The sequence below is a fragment of the Schistocerca nitens genome, chromosome 6 (genome assembly GCF_023898315.1).
Source record: "Schistocerca nitens isolate TAMUIC-IGC-003100 chromosome 6, iqSchNite1.1, whole genome shotgun sequence".
NCBI lineage: Eukaryota > Metazoa > Arthropoda > Insecta > Orthoptera > Acrididae > Schistocerca > Schistocerca nitens.
In genome coordinates, this window is record NC_064619.1 from 224,388,994 (window position 1) to 224,412,531 (window position 23,538).

The following is a 23,538-nucleotide window of genomic DNA, read 5'->3' on the forward strand; positions in this document are numbered from 1 at the left end:
AATAAACCCACGGCAGCCGGAATACCAACATGCAAAATAAAAACACTACGAACTTATGCACCAATTAAATATGAAATTCTATTCAATATTTACGATTATTATTATTATTATTATTATTATTATTAATGTTAATCCACAAAAATTTCATATACAGGCTAGTGACAATAGTGTCTTTTTGACTGTAGTGTAGTTTGTACTTAATGTGAAACTACAATCAGAACATCAAGAATAGATACTACATGCACAATACTCATAATTATGATCTATCCAAACATTTCGGAGCAGAGATACAGCCAAAAATGTTTTTTTACAGTTCCTGGCATATGGTTGCCCTACACGACAGATGTATTGTGTGGGGACAGTATTGGCCTGCCAAATCAACTTGCTTTGCAGGGCAGCGTACATGTCAGAGGCAATAAACTGTTTTCTGGGACCCAACATGCAGGTTGGCCTGCATGACAGGTGTGTTGTGGGAGTAGTATCAACCTACTTTATTAAACTGTATTGTAGGGGCTACATGTGCCGAAGAACACGGCCAGAGACAGGTTGAGATGGATAGAGGAGATAATGGAAATTGTGGGTGGGAGGAGCAAATGGGCAGGCAGAGGGGAGGAAGGGGAGATGCATGGGGCAGGGTGGGCATGGGGCAGGGTGGAAGGTGTAGATGGGTAGTGGGCACATGGAAAAGGAAGAGGGAGAGGTGGGTATGGAAAGAAGGGGAGATGGAGATGGGAAGAGAGGGAAATGGATATGGTCAGAGGGAGGGTGGAGGAAGATATGCGTAGAGAGGGAATAGGGAGTGGAGGAAATGGACAATGAGAGGGGGAGGAAAAGATGAAGAGTTAGAGAAAGTGTGGAGGAGGAGATAGATAAAGATGGGAGGATGAACTGGACAGACAGGAGGAGGAAGAGGTGTACACAGAGGGGGAGGAGGAAGTGTATTCCATATATTTGTCAAACCAATACTCAAGTGAAGCCACAGGGGAAAGGCTCGTATGATATAATGGATATGTAAGAAGTCTACTCAGCAAGTGGCAGCAGGAGAAAACACATATAAAAAAGTTAAGGAAACATTCAAGCTTTTGGAGCCAGTGGCTGCTGCTCCTGGCAGAAGGGTTGAAGGGGAAGGAAGAAGGATGAAGGCAAAGGACTGGTGAGGTTTAGGAAATGGGGCTCATTCCCATATAGAAAGCCAGGCTTTAACTGGTACAAGGTGTGCAACATTTCATGTGTGACCCTCTATTTGATAGAATAAGAAATGCAAAAGAGTGTTAGAATGGGTGCCAGTAGGAAGATGTACGCAAATGATCTTTTGCTTGGATAGTCCACATCTCTGAAGAACAACTTTCAAAACTAAGCAATTTATTGGTTGGTTGGTTGGTTTTGGGGAAGGAGACCAGACAGCGTGGTCATCGGTCTCATCGGATTAGGGAAGGATGGGGAAGGAAGTCGGCCGTGCCCTTTCAGAGGAACCATCCTGGCATTTGCCTGGAGTGATTTAGGGAAATCACGGAAAACCTAAATCAGGATGGCCAGACGTGGGATTGAACCGTCGTCCTCCCAAATGCGAGTCCAGTGTCTAACCACTGCGCCACCTCGCTCGGTAGCAATTTATTCATGTGTGGATTAATGAATTTACTGTTCTTTGCTTCTCAGTGCCTCTTGTCCTTGAGGAGTCATTATCTGTAAACATATTTAACACTACATACTTTTAATGTCTCCCACAATTCTTACCCTCATTCATTGTTTTTATGATGAAGTTAATCAGTCCTAGACACCTTACAAAAGAAAATACTAGCTTACTTATTTTTATTGAAATATTATTCCCCAGACATTTCCCTACATGTTGTTGTTGTTGTGGTCTTCAGTCCAGAGAGTGGTTAGATGCAGCTCTCAATGCTACCCTATCCTGTGCAAGCGTCTTCATCTCCAAGTACCTACTACAAACTATATCCTTCTGAATCTGCTTAGTGTATTCGACCCTTCATCTCCCCCTATGATTTTTACCCTCCACACTTCCCTCTAGAACTAAATTGGTGATCCCTTGATGCCTCAGAAGGTGCCCTACGAACCAATTTCGTCTTCTAGTCAAGTTGTGCCATACATTCCTCTTCTCCCCAATCCTATTCAGTACCTTCTCATTAGTTACGTGGTCTACCCATCTAATCTTCAACATTCTTCTGTAGCACCATATTTTGAAACCTTCTATTCTCTTCTTGTCTGAACTAGTTATCGTCCACGTTTCACTTCCATACATGGCTACACTCCATACAAATACTTTCTGAAAAGACTTCCTCACACTTAAATCTATACTCGATATTAATACATTTCTCTTCTCCCAAAAACACTTTCCTTGATATTGCCGATCTGCACTTTATATCATCTCTACTTTGACCATCATCAGTTATTTTGCTCCCCAAATAGCAAAACTCATCTACTGCTTTAAGTGTCTCATTTCCTAATCTAATTCCTTCAGCATCACCTGATTTAATTTGACTACAATCCATTATTCTCATTTTGTTTTTGTTGATGTTCATCTTATAGCCTCCTCTCAAAACACTGTCTATTCCATTCAACCACTCTTTCAGGTCCTTTGCTGACAGAATTACTATGTCATCAGCAAACCTCAAAGGTTTTATTTCTTCTCCACGGATTTTAATTCCTACTCCAAATTTTTCTTTTTTTTTTTTCCCCTTTACTGCTTGCTCAATATACAGATTGAATAACATTGGTGATAGGCTACAACCCTGTCTCACTCCCTTCCCAACCACTGCTTCCCTTTCATGCTCCTAGACTCTTATAACTGCCATCTGGTTTCTGTACAAATTGTAAATAGACTTTTACTCCCTGTATTTGACTCCTGCCACCTTCAGAATTTGAAAGAGAGTATTCCAGTCAACATTGTCAAAAGCTTTCTCTAGGTCTACAAATGCCAAAAACCATAGGTTTGCCTTTCCTTAATCTATCTTCTAAGGTAAGTCGTACGGTCAGTATTGCCTCGCATGTTCCAACATATCTTCGGGATCCAAACTGATCTTCCCAAGGTCGGCTTATACCAGTTTTTCCATTTGTCTATAAGGAATTCGTATTGGTATTTTGCAGCCAAGACTTATTAAACTCACTGTTCAGTAATTTTCATACGTGTCAACTGCTGCTTTCTTTGGGATTGGAATGATTGTATTACTCTTGAATTCTGAGGGTATTTTCACCAGTCTCATACATCTTGCTCACCAGATGGTAGAGTTTTGTCATGGCTGGCTCTCCGAAGGCTACCAATAGCTCTAATGGAATGTCGTCTACTCCCGGGGCCTTGTTTCGACTTAGGTCTTTCAGTGCTTTGTCAAATTCTTCAAGCAGTATCATATATCCCATTTCACTTTCATCCACGTCCTCTTCAATTTCCATAATATTGCACTCAAATACCTTGTCCTTGTATAGGCTCTCTATATACTCCATCCACCTTTCTGCTTTCAATTCTTTGCTTAGGACTGGTTTTCCATCTGAGCTCCTGATATTCATACAGGTGGTTCTCTTTCTCCAACAGTCTATTTAATTTTCCTGTAGGCAGTATCTATCTTACCCATAGTGATATATGCATCGACATCCTTGCATTTGTCCTCTAGCCATCCCTGCTTAGCCATTTTGCACTTCCTGTCCTTCTCACTTTTGAGACATATTCTAACATATTCTCTCCCCAGTTACTTTTCTTATGTTAAGGCTGTTGTGGCCTCTCCTATGTAATATTATCTTAAAGTGTGTGTTGTCTGTGTGAATGGAAAACATGTAGATTCATGTATTATTTGTACCAATTATCAACCGTTAATAAAATGGTTCAAATGGCTCTGACCACTATGCGACTTAACTTCTGAGGTCATCAGTCGCCTAGAACTTAGAACTAATTAAACCTAACTAACCTAAGGACATCACACACATCCATGCCCGAGGCAGGATTCGAACCGTTAATATTTACTGCTTTTAAAAGCTTTGGCAATGGAAGGAAAATGAATGCTGCACTAATTTTCACAAAGGTTATCGCTGAACATGTGAAATGTGATTGTGACATTCACTGAAATTCAACTAATTTAAAATCAAAACAACAATGAACAGTAACTGTCTGGTTCAATATAAGCTACTACGCAATCTAAAAAACACTGACCTTGCCTACCAATGTTTCATCTATGAATATAAGACAACCCTCTGTATTTTGAATGATGCATCCAAGGAATAATCCTCATCTTATAGTCAGGTAAACATGAAACTGATTGAAGAAACATTTTGTCATTGGATTATTCCTTTCACTTTTCATTTTCCGTTTCTCTTCTAATTTATTTTAATTTCTCACTGTGTTTTAATATCTCTGATCTATATTAGACCTTGTACCCTCTCGCTGCTGCTTTTGTCTCTCTCTGTCCTCATAAAACGTGGGTACTTCTTAGCATGTGATTTAAACAATTTACCTTTACATGTAATTTACCTTATTTGAAATTTAGTCAATCTCATCCTCCTCGTCCATAGCAAAATCACTGCCGAAGCCAGAATCCAGTGAATAAATTGGACTGCAAACATAAACAAACAATTATGATAGTTGATACATTAAGAATGTCAGCTGAAAGGTTTAAAAATAATTTTTAATAATTTCTACTTAAAACATATTGCATACATTTAATAGCACTTCTGGATGATCAGAAATAAAGTTTACACACCAGATGGATTATGCTAGATGGAACTTATGGAGGGAATGGGGGAGAGATCAACATGAAAAAGCAAAACACGATGAAGTCGAAGACATGCAGCACAGTTCCCCATGAAATTCATATAATAGTCTGATGCTAAAACAAAACACTCCAATAAGAACACAGTAAGTATTCATTAGATCTCTGTTAACTTTTAAAACCTTTCTCAATAGTTTAGCAGACCAATTATAAAAAGTAGAAGGTATGATAATAAAACTGTGAGGGCAAACTGATCACATCTCATTTCCCTTATAAATGGCTCCCTTCCACTTCATAGGACCATGCAAAATATTATTTTCCTATGAATGGTAAGGGCTTCCAAAACGTGTCAATGCAGGGTGTGAATGCGGCCAAGGAAAAAAAAAAAAAAAAACAACACATGGATTTCTCTGTTAGAAATACACTTCTACTGGGGTGAAAATACACATTTTCCTGCGTGTTGAGTGACTGTATACTTTCCCTTGGAACGGTGAAACTTACCAATGCTTCGATTGGTGAAGGTTGTATTCACCAGCATAGAACTACTTGGCACTTTAAAAATGAAATGCAGGAAAAAATAACACATTTCGGGAAGATTTTTCACATGCAGCACCATGTACACTGCATATTTTTGATATTAAGAGAGTATAAATACAAATTCCATCCAATGCACCACGTTAGTTTCCGAAGCACTGAAATCGAAATTGAGATGCTCTTTTCTCAGCCAATCAAAGCACACATTGTATTGTCTTGCCAGCAAATGACAGCAGATATTCAGAGCGCAGGATACATGATGCAGTCAGCCAATAGCAACATCACTGTTACGTAGTGTGCACACACACGGGAAAAGTTCATGGTTTAAATTACGTATAGTATTGCTACAACAAAAGCTAAGATTTCACAAGCAATATTGGCCTTTTTTTTGCATATGTTTCCCTTTAAGATATGTCAAACACAAATGTGCCACTGAAATTGTTCTAAGTGCTTGTCCTCAAAGTGTTTGAAAATAATACTTCTCAAACCACCATTCACAATATTTTCCTGTGATCGTTAGTTACGTTCATTAAAGCAGTTGCCAGAGAGAGGCAGGAGACAGATGTTACTGCGCATGTGCAGCTACAATGACATAGGAAGCCTGTGCTAGATATTTGCTCTGCTCGTACACTTCTCGTCGCACGTCTGTTTGCAATTTTGTTTGTAGTGTGGCATCACATGACCATTTGCAGCAGTGTGGCAGAGCGACATAGGAGTTATGGTACTTAGGGCAATTGCTTTATCATACCTTATCCACTTAAGGAAAGCAAAATTAGAACGCAGTCCTGGGCATAACATTCATTTCAAAACTAGACTCTACAACTCGAAGAACCCAAATATTTTGGCACGCGATCACTTTAACATAGACTTACTTTTTTTCTGCCCTCTGCAATACTGCAATGTAGCAGTTCTAGTCAAGTTTACATCGACACAACACTGTAAAAAGCTAGTAGGCAGCAATACAGATTTCCCACAAAAATAAAACAGTTGTTTGTATACACCATGACTAAGAACAGTAAGCTTTTCATGAGTTTTTCAAACTGTATAAAAATTAACAAGGTTATCTGTGAAGCCAAGAAATTGTATAATAAGTGGCAGTTTACATTCTGCTCCATGAGTAAATGTAAAGTCTTGGGGAGAGTCACAATCACAAAACATGGTGTGTTGTTAGTCCATAATTTAATGAACAATGGCTTTCTATAAATTTAAGATGTAAGCAACACAAATTAAGAAATAAAGCCAAGCCCAGAGCAGGTACAAGACAAATGTTGAAATATGTCTTGTGACCAAAAAAAAATTGTGTTCCACAGAAGGCAGATATGTAAAATTCTGTTCAAGCTTTTTGGTATGGGTTTCAAGAAGACAATTATCTTTGAGTACCATTACTGTATTATCTCATGTTTCGTTCGTTATTATGGCACAATGCTGTACACGCCAGAAGATGAAAATGTACACTTGAAACTCAGCGAACAGCTAAGACTAGCTAATAGTGTGGAATGATTCATTTCAAGTAAACTGATTGCCTCTGCAGAAAAGATAAGTAAAAGCCAAATTTCTTCCACAAACTGACAAAAATAATGTCACTGTTCTGCAAAGCAAGTAATGCTTGACTGCCAATAAAGTGGAAATAAAATCAAATCAGAAAACTGAAACTATTAACATATTTCAGTCTTCTGTAATTATGTGTGTGTATTTTAATTCATTTGATAACTCCCAGCCACAGAAATCCATTTTGTGCTAAGCGAAGAGAGAACAGCAAAATCACAAAAAATGTTTATCTGGCTAAAAAATCTTTCCACTTCCACATTTGACCATGGTAACACTAGGCATAAATACTTTATAAGAATCAAATGACGAATGTCTTTTTTTCAAATTTTGATGGACACCACTGATTACACCGACCATTACATTTGCATTGTTCGTGCCTATACCCTGCAGCTTGTTTAGATCCATTTTGAATTCTTGAAGCATTTCTCCAATTGCTGTTACAATAGACTGTGCACTACAATGCTGGAGGTAGTCTAATTTAAGGAGAAAAAAAATGTTGAAATGATTCCACTGGTTGCAGCATTGTAATATATTACTGTTATTACTAAAAATTTTGTCACAATGATGGCTGTTGATTCATCAGTTGGAACAATGTACTGCTGTCACCAATACATTGCCACAAATTTTCCACAAAATGGAATGGAACCTTACTACATGGTTCATAACCGCACTACACTTTGTTCTATGTATTTGAAGTTTTCTGGCAACATCACAGTCTGTGAATTTACTCTTGCAAAAATCACTTTAGTGCCCGCATGGCATGATCCCACAATGTTGGAAACAAATAATACAAGGGAACTTTCAGCTTGATTCATTCTAAAGATTCTTTCAGGTTTTGAAAGTTATTTTTGTCTTTGGCTTAATACATTGGCATAACATGCTAACAAAGTACTATGACAATCTTTACAATATGCTCTTGTGTCATCCCTTGAATTCTTTCTAGCCAGTCTGCAAATTTACTATCGTGTAGCCATTCAGCATAAAATTTTTAGCTATACTGTGCCGTTACTTTACCGATGTCTAACACTAAGACAACATCTACTGACATAAAACACATTACATTATCACCACGACTACAGATATGCACTATGAAAGCTATTTCAGATACATTAATACTAGAGAGCATAACAATACGGGAAAAAAGATATAATACCATATATTAAAAATGTTTAGATCGTACAACTTTAAAAGCTGCTAGACGTTAGCAAATAGCACTGCTTGCTGTATACTGAATGGATCAAGTGATTTTTTAAAAAATAATCTTACTGTAATTCCGCTAAAACATTTATAAAATGCGCCACAATTTCCACTAGTCACTAGATGCAAAATCTGCACACTAGACACGTATAGAAACAACTAGTTTTAGTGGGAAAACCACTGACTTGACAACACTGTCACTTGGTGACGCTTGTGTGGGCACTGTGTTTTGCCATTGTAAAAGGCGCAGTTTCTATGGAAGTATATTGGTGTTTTTCTCTCGTGTTTATGTTTTATTGCTCCAGTATTATTCTGCAGTAGCAGGCTAAAGAAAAATTCTTTGTTACCTATCAGTTCTTTCCACTCAAAATTATAAAAATTTAACTCAAAGCTGAAACAATGAAAAATTCCTGGAATTCTAAAAAATTCCAGGTTTTCTCCCGCATGAAAAAATTCCTGAGTTTTTCCCGGATCTTCTCGCTGTTCCAGGGCAAATACACGCTACAATATGACATGATGAGCTTGAATCTACTTGCCAGCTTATAAGACACATAGTGCAGTAGTTAAAAAACTGATGCATTTTTAGAATGAGCAATGCTGAAACCCCAACACCTCATCCACACTGCAAGCACTCAAGGTGAGTGGGGAATTGCAGGACGGTTCTTAAACCAAGGCCATTCCACATTCCCTTACCCACCCTTAGCGATTCACACTAATACTCAATCTCATGGGGTTTCTATGTTAACAGCATGTTAAACTCTAAACATGCTTTCTACCTGCTGAAAGAGCTGCAACAGCTACAGACGGCATAAAATATATATTTGCCACATCCATTTCTACAAAGTATTTTCTTGTACAAATGGCTAAATGCTTTGTTGCTCACAGGCAGTTACTAGGTCATTCTGAATAGGTAGGCCGTTAACAATATGAAATGCAGACTCAAGAGAAACTAATGAAGTCTTGTAAAACTATATGGCAGATTAAAACTAAGAGATGGACCAAAACTCGAACTAGCAACCTTTGCCTTTCGTGGGCAATGCTATTGCTGGCAGACCTATCTGGGCACAACATAAAAACTCACCAAGGCTGTGGTTAAGCCATTTCTCCACAATATCCATTCTACCAGGAGTGCTATTTGCAAAAAGAATGTAGGAGAACTCATGACACCAATAACAGTTATGCCATATAAGCAAATATTGATGTATCATCATCATCATCATCATCTCATTAGTATGTCCCTCACTAATGATTTTTCCCGTACAGCTTGTCCATTTTTGGAAGTCTCAGCCCCAATTGCATTAAATGCATGCTAAACTGACTTGTTTGTGTGTTCTCCCTTCCCACTTACAGCATCCAAAATTTGGTGGTATCGGTACTGTTTGGCCACTGCAACTTCTGTTGCCAAGAGTGGTGAGAGTGGTGTGGGTAGAACATCCCCAATCAACTGATGCAGAAATATCCAGGAAGACAATGCTATCTAGTGCTGGCAACAATGCAAGTAATACAGATTATTTGATATGGTTATAATAGAGGGAAACATTCCACGTAGGAAAAATATATCTAAAAACAAAGATGATGTGACTTACCAAATGAAAGTGCTGGCAGGTCGACAGACACACAAACGAACACAAACATACACACAAAATTGAAGCTTTCGCAACAAACTGTTGCCTCATCAGGAAAGAGGGAAGGAGAGGGACAGACGAAAGGATGTGGGCTTTAAGGGAGAGGGTAAGGAGTCATTCCAATCCCGGGAGCGGAAAGACTTACCTTAGGGGGAAAAAGGACGGGTATACACTCGCACACACACACACACACATATCCATCCACACATGTACAGACACAAGCAGACATATTTAAAGACAAAGAGTTTGGGCAGAGATGTCAGTTGAGGCGGAAGTGCAGAGGCAAAGATGTTGTTGAATGACAGGTGAGGTATGAGTGGCGGCAACTTGAAATTAGCGGAGATTGAGGCCTGGTGGGTAACGGGAAGAGAGGATATATTGAAGAGCAAGTTCCCATCTCCGGAGTTCGGATAGGTTGGTGTTGGTGGGAAGTATCCAGATAACCCGGACGGTGTAACACTGTGCCTTACACCGTACAATATGCTTCTGATGTAAACAGAAATCGCAAGACAAAATTCGAGACATTCAACAAACAAGAGGAAATGAGATTTTTACTCTGCAGCGGAGTGTGTGCTGATATGAAACTTCCTGGCAGATTAAAACTGTGTGCTGGACTGAGACTCGAACTTGGGACCAAGTTCGAGTCTCGGTCCGGCACACAGTTTTAATCTGTGAGGAAGTTTCAAGAAGAGGAAAGGTTGGATGACTTTTGGATGAAGTACCTCAGGAAGCAAAAAACACTCCATGGACTGCAGCAGGCAATAGAAATTGCACTCACTTTGCCACATGGGCAAGCAGCATGGAATGAGGATTCTCAGTCAACAAAGAGTGCATCTTTGAGACTGTTGTTGTTGTGGTCTTCAGTCCTGAGACTGGTTTGATGCAGCTCTCCATGCTACCCTATCCTGTGCAAGCTTCTTCATCTCCTAGTACTTAATGCAACCTACATCCTTCTGAATCTGCTTAGTGTATTCATCTCTTGGTCTCCCTTTATGATTTTTACCCTCCACACTGCCCTCCAATGCTAAAGTTGTGATCCCTTGATGCCTCAGAACATTTCCTACTAACCGGTCCCTTCTTTTTGTCAAGTTGTGCCACATACGCCTCTTCTCCCCAATTCTATTCAATACTTCATCATTAGTTATGTGATCTACCCATCTAATCTTCAGCATTCTTCTGTAGCACCACATTTCGAAAGCTTCGATTCTCTTCTTGTCCAAACTATTTATCGTCCATGTTTCACTTCCATACAAATACTTTCAGAAACGACTTCCTGACACTTAAATCTATTCTCGATGTTAACAAACTTCTCTTCTTCAGAAACGCTTTCCTTTCCATTGCCAGTCAACATTTTATATCTTCTCTACTTCGACCATCATCAGTTATTTTGCTCCCCAAATAGCAAAACTCCTTTACTAATTTAAGTGTCTCATTTCCTAATCTAATTCCCTCAGCATCACCCGACTTAATTCGACCACATCCCATTATCCTCGTTTTGCTTTTGTTGATGTTCATCTTATATCCTACTTTCAAGACACTATCCATTCCGTTCAACTGCTCTTCCTAGTCCTTTGCTGTTTCTGATAGAATTACAATGTCATCGGCGAACCTCAAAGTTTTTATTTCTTCTCCATGGATTTTAATACCTACTCCGAATTTTTCTTTTGTTTCCTTTACTGCTTGCTCAATATACAGATTGAATAACATCGGGGAGAGGTTACAACCCTGTCTCACTCCCTTCCCAACCACTGCTTCCCTTTCATGCCCCTCGAATCATATAACTGCCATCTGGTTTCTGTACAAATTGTAAATAGCCTTTCGCTCCCTGTATTTTACCCCTGCCACCTTTAGAATTTGAAAGAGAGTATTCCAGTCAACATTGTCAAAAGCTTTCTCTAAGTCTACAAATGCTAGAAACGTAGGTTGGCTTTCCTTAATCTTTCTTCTAAGATAAGTCGTAAGGTCAGTATTGCCTCATGTGTTCCAACATTTCTACGGAATCCAAACTGATCTTCCCCAAGGTCGGCTTCTACCAGTTTTTCCATTCGTCTGTAAAGAATTCGTGTTAGTATTTTGCAGCTGTGACTTATTAAACTGATAGTTCGGTAATTTTCACATCTGTCAACACCTGCTTTCTTTGGGATTGAAATTATTATATTCTTCTTGAAGTCTGAGGGTATTTCGCCTGTCTCATACATCTTGCTCACCAGACAGTAGAGTTTTGTCAGGACTGGCTCTCCCAAGGCCGTCAGTAGTTCTAATGGAATGTTGTCTACTCCCGGGGCCTTGTTTCCACTCGGGTCTTTCAGTGCTCTGTCAAACTCTTCACGCAGTATCGTATCTCCCATTTCATCTTCATCTACATCCTCTTCCATTTCCATAATATTGTCCTCAAGTACATCGCCCTTGTATAGACCCTCTATATACTCCTTCCACCTTTCTGCTTTCCCTTCTTTGCTTAGAACTGGGTTTCCATCTGAGCTCTTGATATTCATACAAGTGGTTCTCTTTTCTCCAAAGGTCTCTCCAATTTTCCTGTAGGCCGTATCTATCTTACCGCTAGTGAGATAAGCCTCTACATCCTTACATTTGTCCTCTAGCCACGCCTGCTTAGCCATTTTGCACTTCCTGGCGATCTCATTTTTGAGACGTTTGTATTCCTTTTTGCCTGCTTCATTTACTGCATTTTTATATTTTCTCCTTTCATCAATCAAGTTCAATATTTCTTCTGTTACCCAAGGAGTTCTACTAGCCCTCGTCTTTTTACCTACTTGATCCTCTGCTGCCTTCACTACTTCATCCCTCAGAGCTACCCATTCTTCTTCTACTGTACTTCTTTCCCCCATTCCTGTCAATTGTTCCCTTATGCTCTCCCTGAAACTCTGTACAACCTCTGGTTCTTTCAGTTTATCCAGGTCCCATCTCCTTAAATTCCCACCTTTTTGCAGTTTCTTAATTTTTAATCTACAGTTCATAACCAATAGATTGTGGTCAGAGTCCACATCTGCCCTTGGAAATGTCTTACAATTTAAAACCTGGTTCCTAAATCTCTGTCTTAGCATTATATAATCTATCTGATACCTACTAGTATCTCCAGGATTCTTTCATGTATACAACATTCTTTCATGATTCTTGAACCAAGTGTTAGCTATGATTAAGTTATGCTCTGTGCAAAATTCTACCAGGCGGCTTCCTCTTTCATTTCTTCCCCCCAATCTGTATTCACCAACTATGTGTCCTTCTCTCCCTTTTCCTACTCTCGAATTCCAGTCACCCATGACTATTAAATTTTCATCTCCCTTCACTACCTGAATAATTTCTTTTATCTCATCATACATTTCTTCAATTTCTTCATCATCTGCAGAGCTAGTTGGCATATAAACTTGTACTACTGTAGTAGGCGTGGGCTTCGTGTCCCACAATAATGCGTTTGCTATGCTGTTTGTAGTAGCTTACCCGCACTCCTATTTTTTTATTCATTGTTAAACCTACTCCTGCATTACCCCTGTTTGATTTTTTGTTTATAACCCTGTATTCACCTGACCAAAAGTCTTGTTCCTCCTGCCACCGAACGTCACTAATTCCCACTATATCTAACTTTAACCTATCCATTTCCCTTTTTAAATTTTCTAATCTACCTGCCCGGTTAAGGGATCTGACGTTCCACGCTCCGATCCGTATAATGCCAGTTTTTGTTTTCCTGATAACTACTTTGAGACTACAAGGGAAGAATTTATGGCAAGCTGAAGAATGGCCCACAAGGCCCGACTAGTGGGGTGAGGGAGGCTGGGGTGCAAAAGTCCTGGTGCCCAAGCCTCATAGGGGGTGCCCAAGGGCCTCAAGGTTTCATATCCTTCAGTGTGCTCAGTTGGCAAATATCAGATTGCTACCGAAAAATAAATATTTTATCATATAATAAATAAAAGAACATTATTCCAGCACCAGCTTAATCAGTAAAACTCTTGCTTTTTCACTGTTACGATTCTTACAGGTCAGCTGCATACAACTGTTTCTTGCTTAATTTTCAATGCACAACTTTTCTTTAGACATTGTGGCTAAAACCACCTTCCTTGTAATGGAGTCTAAAATGCACTTTCTTCAAATGTTGGTGGAAAACTTACCATAACATTTCCCTACCAAATGTACAAGGCAACAGCTGTAAATGATGTTATAATTTGGTAGGATTGCCAACAACATTCAAAGATAAGGCAGTTCTGATTCCATCACAAGGTGATTTTACACAAAATATGGAGAAAATATTTTGCATTCAAGAGTACACAGAAAATAAAATATCTCTAAGCATATGTAGTTGCCCTGCATGAATCATAAAAGTGAAGAAATGAAATTACATGAAAGAGGTACATTGGCCATACTAATAGCAGGAAGTAAAGAGGTAATGTTCTTTTGTTCATTCACTGAGGAACCAACTTACATGAGAACCCTCACTTTACTTCATGCGACATTATTTGTCATAAAACAAGTTTGGCTTTCAGAGGTTCATATCGGAAAACTGGAGGTCGACATACTAGAAATTTCCTCAGAACATTAGAGCTCGAATCACTATGACCCATTTGTCGCAAAATACAGTAGCAGGTCAGAGACAGACAAGAAACTGGAAAGTGATACAAGTGCATTAACTTTCAAGTGATACTCATAATTAATTTATTTCTAGATGCGTCCATCGCCTCAGTAGTGCCATCTTAGAACAGATGGAAAATGTGAAATATTACTCTATTGTTGTTGATGCAACTCCTGATTCAAATGATGCTGAACAGGCAACATTCATCCTGTGTTATATTTACCCCAATAAGGAAATTTATATGTGAGATTTTCCAGATATTTTGCAGCCAAAGTTTGGAAATTAATTATTTTGTTGAGTGGAAGTGAAATATCATACTGATTTTGAATACAAATGAACAATCTTTATTAGTTGACTTGTATGCATTTTTGTTATTCAGAATAATCATTGAGAAAATAAAGTTTTAATTGTTATGTAAGGAGAATTATAAGGGGACAAGTCCTGTTTTGTGTATTTTATTATTTGCATAATGTATTTCGTTTAGTCTCCACGCCGTTCCAAGAGAGTGGAAGACATACTTGGAGTTTTTTTAACAGGCAAAGTAGTCAAAGGCAGCAAAGTGTCTTCTGCACCAGCCATGCTGTCAAGGAATACCATTGACCAGAAGTTTATACCAATAATGTATATATGTATGTATTGAAAAAATGCTTGTTATTTGTTACACAGAAGATCTCATGAAACAAGGTATTTATCATCTAATATGTGCTGTATGTAAAGGTGCAATAAAAGCCTTGAAAGACCAGAGTTGTCAAGTCCTGGTTTTTAGTAAAAGTTAAATTACTCTATCAATAAGAATATTTAACAAGTCGGGGGTTTGCAAACAACTCCAAGCTGACAATCACAATGTGGTAAATTAAAATATAAATAAACCCATGCAATGAGTATAAACAAGAAATAAATGAACGACTTTGGAATTCTTAGATTGTAACCAGAGTTGCTATTGCATATTTAATTTGATCAATACTTGTTAAACACTCAGTTCCTATCAGTGAATGCTGCGGACAGGAATATGAGAGGGTGTTATAAAGGAGATCTGACATGTTTCCTTCGGTGGAGTCCTCTTTCAAAATTCTCTTTGTGTGCTTGTCATAGCCTTAACTTATTTGGAGTGCATGCAGCTGAGAGATGTCACGAAGCAGATACTTTTTTCAGAGTGATTCAACTTCTTACAACCACTTCAGTTGCAGTCAACAACAATGGGATATTCTGTATCAGTACGATTGGATATTCTGAAACAATGTATCAGAAGTTCTTCATATTCCATGTCTGATACCCACTGGAGTGCTCAGGTTGACACTGTAAGTCCAACTGCAGCTGAGTTGGATAAGGCTGCCACTGCTGTTGAAACTCCCAATAAGTTAAATTTGAAAAACATTCTGCAGTACAGGTTTCTTTGGATTATGGGAGATCTTTTAAATGCTTAATCTTGACATCGATTCCGTTAAAGTTGTTAGTACTAACTGACTACAGAATTAAATTACAACCTTGAAATACTACCATCAATATTAAGGTAAGACACCATGCCGGCTTATTTAATAACTTAAAATATCTTTTGAATATTAGGATACTATTCTTCCTGAATCTAAAGTTGTTGCCAGACATCCCGAATTTCCAGAGGTGCACACTAAGAAGAGGAAATCATTTCATTATGAAACCAGGTATGAAGTGACAAATGTAAAAATATGAGGATTTATTCAAGATAATTCACTGTCAAAACTTGAAAACCTGATGTGAAACAGTGAAGATTATAATGGCACATTTGGGATTTATGGAAACACACAAAGATGACTGATGATGAGGTCACTGAGGCTAGTTATTTATCAAGGAATACCGTAATGATGTCATGACAGATTTAGAAGAAATTAAATATTTGAAAACTATTCATACTTCCAAATATGTATAGTTGCTTTGAAACAACTGGACCTCTTGAGTAAGATGCATGAGCTTCAAATTTCAAGCTCATTTCTGAACCTATGTATAGCTATGCACATGTTTACACTCTCCCATGGCTGTAACTGAAGTCTTTCAGCACTCTGGCTCGTGTTAAAAACTGAGTCAGATAAAATGTGCATCAAAGACGTCCGACAGATTTGGTGAATGAAAGGCTCACAAACTGCCATTAATAGTACTATAGGCAAGTACGTTATGGTATGCTACCCACAGCGCAACTCATTGCGGTTTATATGCAACTGCACTGATATCTATTTACTGAAATCTGTGGGCATGCCAGGGTACAAACGGGGACAGAACACTCCACGTCACAGAGTTACTGACAACAGAAATTTCATCAATGTAAAAAGCAATATAATACTAAGCCTTTAGTTTTAAAGTGAAGCTAAAGTAAATTAAACAAATCTAAAAAATAAAATTAAATGGTGAGTACATACATATTACAATAATTTATTATTGAGTAGCATCTAAAGTAAAACGTATAAGTTCATCAGCTGAATCAGTTTTCCCTCTTGCCATGACAGTCTCGATCAAGCTATAATCCAGTTCCCTAGGCCCTGGTCCAGGGCTCCTGATAACTGTCTTCATCACTACCTCTCAAACCAATATTCATTACTATTCTTTCAGTCTGCTGCTCCATGAAAGCATTATGGCACTGGTATCCTTTCTCGATATGCTCGTATTTAACTTTGCACACTCATTCAAGATAACATCTGACTGGTGCGTTCTTTCAAAGCAGCAGTGCAAAACTGGAGACAAGGATTATGATAATTTTTGTTTCCCTATATTGCAAAAGATTTTGACTGCAAAAGAACATTATACAAGGTGTATTATAACAACTAGTATGGTTTTCTGAAATAATAGAGAGCATGAACCTAAATATACAGTGATGTTGGTAGTGCTACTATGAGGCAGCAAATCAACTTTGCTTTAAATTCACAGTGTAACAGCCGTGAGCATTAATTACCTCTGAGAAATGGATATGCTGAGCTGATGTTAGTTAAGAATGCCTTCCAGGCGACAAATACGCCATTATCAACATCTCACTGAGTTTGAATGAGGTCATGTGACAGGGCTATGAGAAGCTGGATGCTCCTGCAATATGGCAGGAAGACTTCTAAGTAATCGAGCCGCTGTACGTGACTGTTAGCAGTGGTGATCGTGAGAATGTACGGTTGCAAGAAGCCCAGGTTCCAGATGTCCACTTGGCACTACCAAGAGGAAAGACCACAGTGTTTGACGTATAACTCTGGCGCATCATACTCCGTCTGCTGCAGCAGTTGGCACCACAGTGACACAACAAACTGTTACAAGTTGGTTACTTCAAGGAAAGCTCCGAACTAGACACCTTGTAGTGTGCATTAAATGAGAGCTAATTGGAGAGCAGGGTGAAGATCTGTTGTGCTTTCTAATGAAAGCTGGTTCTGCCTCAATGCCAGTGATGGCCACGTGTTAGTTAGGAGGATGCCATTTTAGGGCTTGCAATCAACTTGTCTACATAGACACACTGGACCTATGCCTAGAGTTATGGTTTGTGGCATGATTTCATGTAACAGCAGGAGCACTCTCCTTGCTATCCCATGCACAGAGAATGCAAATTTGTATGCCAATCTGGTGATTCGACCTGCTGTGCTGCCATTCATGAACAGCATTGCAGTGGGTACTTTTCCAACAGGCCAACACTCGCCCACATACCACTGTTGTTACCTAACAAACTCTACAGAGTGCTGACATGTTGCTTTGGCCTGGTCAATCACCAGATCTGTCTTCATTGAAGCACATGTGGGACATCATCCAAGCACATATGGGACATCATCCAAGCATGTATGGGACATCATCAGACGAGAACTCCACAGCCATCCATAAACAGCGTTAACTGTCACTGTATTGACTGACTAAGTGCAGAAGGCATGGACCTTCATCCCAAAAACTGACATCCAGCACCTATACAACCCAATGCCTGCCATTTGCTTGCTTTCATTAAACATTCTGGCAGTTATGCCAGTTATTAATGTACCAGCATTTCACATTCGCAATGGCTTATCACGTGCTTACATTAACGTCTGATCTTGCAATGCACTAACCAGGTTTCATTTGAATGAACCTCATACTTACTCCATATTTCATGCCAATGAGTATTTTTTGTGTATTTTGAATACTCCGCAAATCGTGTTACATCTAAAAAATGCCAAACCTTCTTTAAAATAACAATTAAATTGATTTTCTGTATCTGAAGATGAGGCCAAATCATATATCCTGCCCTGGGCCAATCCCACCTCTCAGCAGCCAAGCGTACGACGTGGTCAAGATACACGGAGGGGTCCAACAAGTGCCTATAACACAGTCCTTTATTCACTACAGAAGAAACTCGTGAGATCCCTATGTTGAAGATCTCACAAAGTGAAAAGACAAGGAGTCCAGAAAAAAGGATGATCTGATTTAAAGGAAGATTCCTGACACTGAAATCAGAGAGCTTAAAGAGAAGAAGGCAAAACTTGAGGGGACCATTCAAAATGCTCAGATAGATCAAGAACATATTACAGAAAGAATCAATGTTATCACAAAAAGCTCGAAGTGAGTTATTCCCCAATGTCAATTCCTAAACTGTAATAATTGTTCCTAATGATAGGTTATATTGTCTAACAATAACTAAAGTGTTTCTTTAATGAAAATGTTTTTAAAACAAATGAATATTAAAGAGTAATTTATTTTAACCTACTAATTCCTAAATATGTTTAAACATACATTTCGAACAGCATCTGTTGTGATAAAAAGAATGTTTAGAAAACAAACCAAATTGAGGAAATTAATCAAGCATTAAAATAAAGGAAGACAAGAACAAAATTTTAAAAACCTAAAAACCCAAAAATATAAAAAGAAAGATTTTAAAAACTGAGAAAATATTTTACAGAAGAAAATCTCTTAAAATAAATACGAAAAACTAAGCTTGTTGCTTGGCCCTTTTAGTGTATCTTACTCTTTAAGATAAATTAGGGTGAAGTGGGGTAAGTGTAACCATGGGGTTGGTGTAACCACGGCTTATGGTGCCTTAAAGAAGCTGTATTTTTACCTCTGACCTATCACACATGTTAATTTACTCCTTTCTTTGTTATATTTAACCATAAGTTGTCAAATCTGATATAAATTGGTAATTAATTTTTGGACTTGAATTGACGTCTAATTTTCACTCTGTGAGTTAGTGACATGCTCAGAATTTGGTGGTCTGTCATTTTTACAGTTTTAAAGATAACTGCGCAATTTTTTGGTTACAAACTAACTTTTGCATGATAATTTCAAATATGAGATTTGTTTTACTCTACTGATAAAGCTCTTGATATGCCAGGCATGGTTACACTTACCCCAACTTTTTCCCATGTGGGGCAAATGTAACCAATCGGCTGGGAAAGTGTAACCAGGGGGGGTTACACTTGCCCCAAACAAACTTACTGGAACAGATTTATTTATTTAAGCCGTAACCTTGTTTTTGCTATCACACTAGATCAACAAAACTGGCCTTCCTGTACATGTGGATACCAGAATACTTGATGTGCTGGATTTGTAGGCCTACTGAGTTTGTGAGAGATATATTTTATTTTTTATTTAAGTCTACTATATTTATAAACCACGTTTCCTTTTATAAAATATGACACAGAACTGTGAAGAATACCACAATTACAGTACAGTATGTGAAGCATTGTTTGACTGCAACAATGTTGAGCATGATAATTCATTTCCGTGTTGTCTTTTCATATGTGTGCCGGTGTATTGAGAGGTTGGACTACTGAGCGCTCATCAGCAAGGTTAGAATGTATTTCTCTTAGAAAAATTAGTTACACATGAGTAAACCTAATCTTTCATAACTTATCTATCCCATTGTTAAATTGTTTTATTTCAGATTTGTGACTTAGTGTGGTAAGCCAAGTTTTATCTGTGAAACATAAAGTGCCAAAATGGTTAGGAACTACCAGAGGAAGACTAACCATGCTACTTCCTACACAAAAGAACAGTTTTCCAGTTCAACTGATGATATACAAAGAAGAATTTGTACAATACATCGGGCTAGTGCTAAATATCAAATACCTTACTCAACACTTCAGAAACACATAAAAGGTTCTCATGGTGTTAAAAGTGTTTCTCAAGGATGATCTACAGTCATCCCATATGAAAAAGAGCAGCAATCAGCAAATCGACTGACAACTTTAGAAAAGTGGGGGTGGGGCCTAAGCAGGAAGGAAGTTTTGGAATTGGTTGGGAAATACGTAAGAAGAAATAAAATACCAAACGCGTTCAAGAATTGTATACCTGGGGAAGACTGGTTCCTGGGGTTCAAGAAAAGGCATAAATTGCCTATAAAAAAGCCACAGACCCTTGAATATGCACGAAAAAAATCTGGCTCTGATCCTTTCATCATTGAGGGGTATTTTGATATTCTGAAACAAACACTCAGAGACTCAGACGTTGAAAACAAACCAAAGCAGATGTTTAATATTGATGAGACTAGTTTCTCTCTAGACCCAACAAAAACCAAAGTTATTGGTAAAACTAATTCTCCCTCTTCAAGATGGTTGGTTGGTTGGTTTTGGGGAAGGAGACCAGACAGCGTGGTCATCGGTCTCATCGGATTAGGGAAGGATGGGGAAGGAAGTCGGCCGTGCCCTTTCAGAGGAACCATCCCGGCATTTGCCTGGAGTGATTTAGGGAAATCACGGAAAACCTAAATCAGGATGGCCGGACGCGGGATTGAACCGTCGTCCTCCCGAATGCGAGTCCAGTGTCTTACCACTGCGCCACCTCGCTCGGTCCTCTTCAAGAATCACAGCGGGACCTGCTAGGGAAACTACCACTGTGTTGCTTGGTGGTAATGCAGATGGGGACAAGCTGCCTGCCTTAATAGTATTCAAGGGTAAGAATGTCTGGGACACTAGATGGCACCACCATCACAACCTCCTTTTCCTTAAACCTGTTATGCTGCTTCAGTAAATGGATGGATGGAGTCAGACATTTTTTTAAATTATTTTGAAAAATCTTTTTGGAAATTTTGTGGTCCACATAGACCTATCCTTCTAATCTATGATGGCCACGCTACACACATTGATGACCGTGTGATTAAAAGTGCTATTGAAAATGATATTACAATAATAAAGCTGCTCCCTCATTCAAGTCACATCCTGCAGCCAATGGATGTAGCAGTGTTTAAGAGTGTGAAATCTACTTGGGACCAAAAGTTAACTCGTCACCAGAGACATCATCAAGGGGTAAAAATTAACAAACGTGACTTTTCCAATCTCCTCACTGCTGTATGGAATGAAACTCCACCTGAATTGTTGAAAAGTGGTTTTCAAAAAGCAGGAATATTCCCTTACAGTAGAGAAGTAATTGATAAAACTAAATATGATCCGGAGGTATATAAAAGATATGTAGCTCATACAAAATCTTTGGCAGAAACAAATCCATTGCCAGCTCACGATAATGCAGCCATAGACTGTGTGGAAGCTACGTCTCTAATAGAAAGTACTCAGATTTTTGGAAAGCTTCCAGCTGAACAACCTCCAGAATTTAATAGGCCTACATCTACTGAGCCCTGCAGTTCTCCCAGTATCAGACGGAGTTCTTTCTCAACCATTCCCGAGCTAACCAATGTTTCATTATGTTCTGGAACTTCCGATTTGTCATTTGAAAGCTTATTATTGGAAACAGTCCCACTGGTAAAACAAAGAAGAAAAGGATTGCACCAGCAGCTGAAGTTATCACTTTTCAAGATGCCATCTATAAAGAAAAAGATTTTAAAGGAAACAAGAATAATAAGGAGAAAGCAAAACAAAAAAGCATTATCGACATAAAAAAGGGCTTGGTAATGAAAAGTAAATCTTCCAAACAAAGTGCTGTTACTTTATCTGAAATGGCATCTCGGATTGTTGTGGAAAAAAAATTCCTGATTGCTCATGTGGGTAACAAGAAAAATAGACTGGAAGTTGAATCAACAAGTGAAGAAGATGAAACTGAAGGAGGCCTATCTTTAATAAGTAGTGATGGAGAAAATGGGACCATAATAACACTGGACGATCTCAGGAAAGAATTGATAAACTGTGAAGAAAAAGAAGAAGAAGAAGAAGAAGAAGAAGAGGCAAACTGTTTTGAAGCCAAAGACAAAATTACAGTTGTAAACTATGTTCTGGTAGCTTTTGCAACAAAATGTAAGAAAGTTCATTTTATTGGCCAAGTTACCAAAATTAGTGCTTTAGGAGATCCAGAAGTGATTTTCCTCAGATGCAAAAATAAGACAAAGCATGGCACCACATTCTACTGGCCTGATAGAAGAGATGAGACGGAAGTTCCATCCTCTGATGTCATTTCAGTGTTGCCTGAGCCTACTTTGGGTCGCAGGGGAGACCTGACATTTGGTGTTACATTTGATTCATACAACATTCAGTGACTAAATAATAGTTAGGGCCTAAATGTGAATATAATAAGTTGAATTAGGGCAGTTTAGCATTAAACACAAATTGCCAACAACTTTAGTTCAATTACCATGAAAAATAATAGAAAGTGAACTTATAAAGTGAATTTGTCTTTTCTCTTGATACTAGATATTTTATTATTTTTGTTAAATTGCCTACTAAAGAAAAAATATTACTTTTGTAGAATTTGAACTAATAAATTACTGGCCTAAAACAAAAATAAATCATCTATGAAGCATTCTGTTTCAGTGTTTTATGGTTTAGGCTAACACTTATATTTTAGTTTAGCTAACATTTTCTGTGTATTTCATAATATACAAGGAGGTGTGTGCAAAAAAGTTCATATCTTGAGTAAAATTTAAAATATTTCAATAATTTAAAAATCCTCAAATTCAGTAAAAATTGGGTAATCAGGTCACTTACCCCAAGCCTCTTTTACAATGCTCTGTATGGGTACAACAATGCGAGGTTACACTTGCCCCAAACCATGGGGCCAGTGTAACCTCACAACACAAAATTTTGAAAACAATTATTTGACCATATAATTTTTTTTTTTTCAAAAACAAAATGTAAATTGTTTAGAAGTCAATAAGTCAAACTTAAGGCATGAGAAATTTCAAAATCATATCCTCAATAACAAGTTGGCAATTTGGTGTCGAAGTTGAACTATGCCAAAACGTGGTTACACTTACCCCCTAAACAAAAATGTGCCACCAAAATTTTACATAATGGCATACATGGCTGGTCTTCTGTGCCTGAAATTTTTCTAAGTGGCTGGTCCTCAAAGAATTAAGTTTTGAATATGAGAATCAAACACTTGATGATTTAAGAAATTCATCACATATTCTCATAGGTAACATAACTTATCATGTGTAACGGGAAATTCACTTTGAAAATAATGATTCTCAGGAGGAGGAGGAGATTAGTGTTTAGCG

At 38.2% G+C, this 23,538-nt stretch overlaps 1 protein-coding gene across 1 annotated transcript in view; it reads right to left on the reverse strand.

Moving 5' to 3' along the window:
• LOC126262252 (repressor of RNA polymerase III transcription MAF1 homolog) overlaps positions 1-23,538 on the reverse strand; it is a 71,792-nt gene that overhangs the window by 3,535 nt on the left and 44,719 nt on the right. Inside the window, exon 6 of the mRNA XM_049958738.1 lies at positions 4,475-4,556. Coding sequence (XP_049814695.1) covers positions 4,487-4,556 — 70 coding nt within the window. The 3' untranslated portion in view covers positions 4,475-4,486. The remainder of the gene's footprint in view (positions 1-4,474; positions 4,557-23,538) is intronic.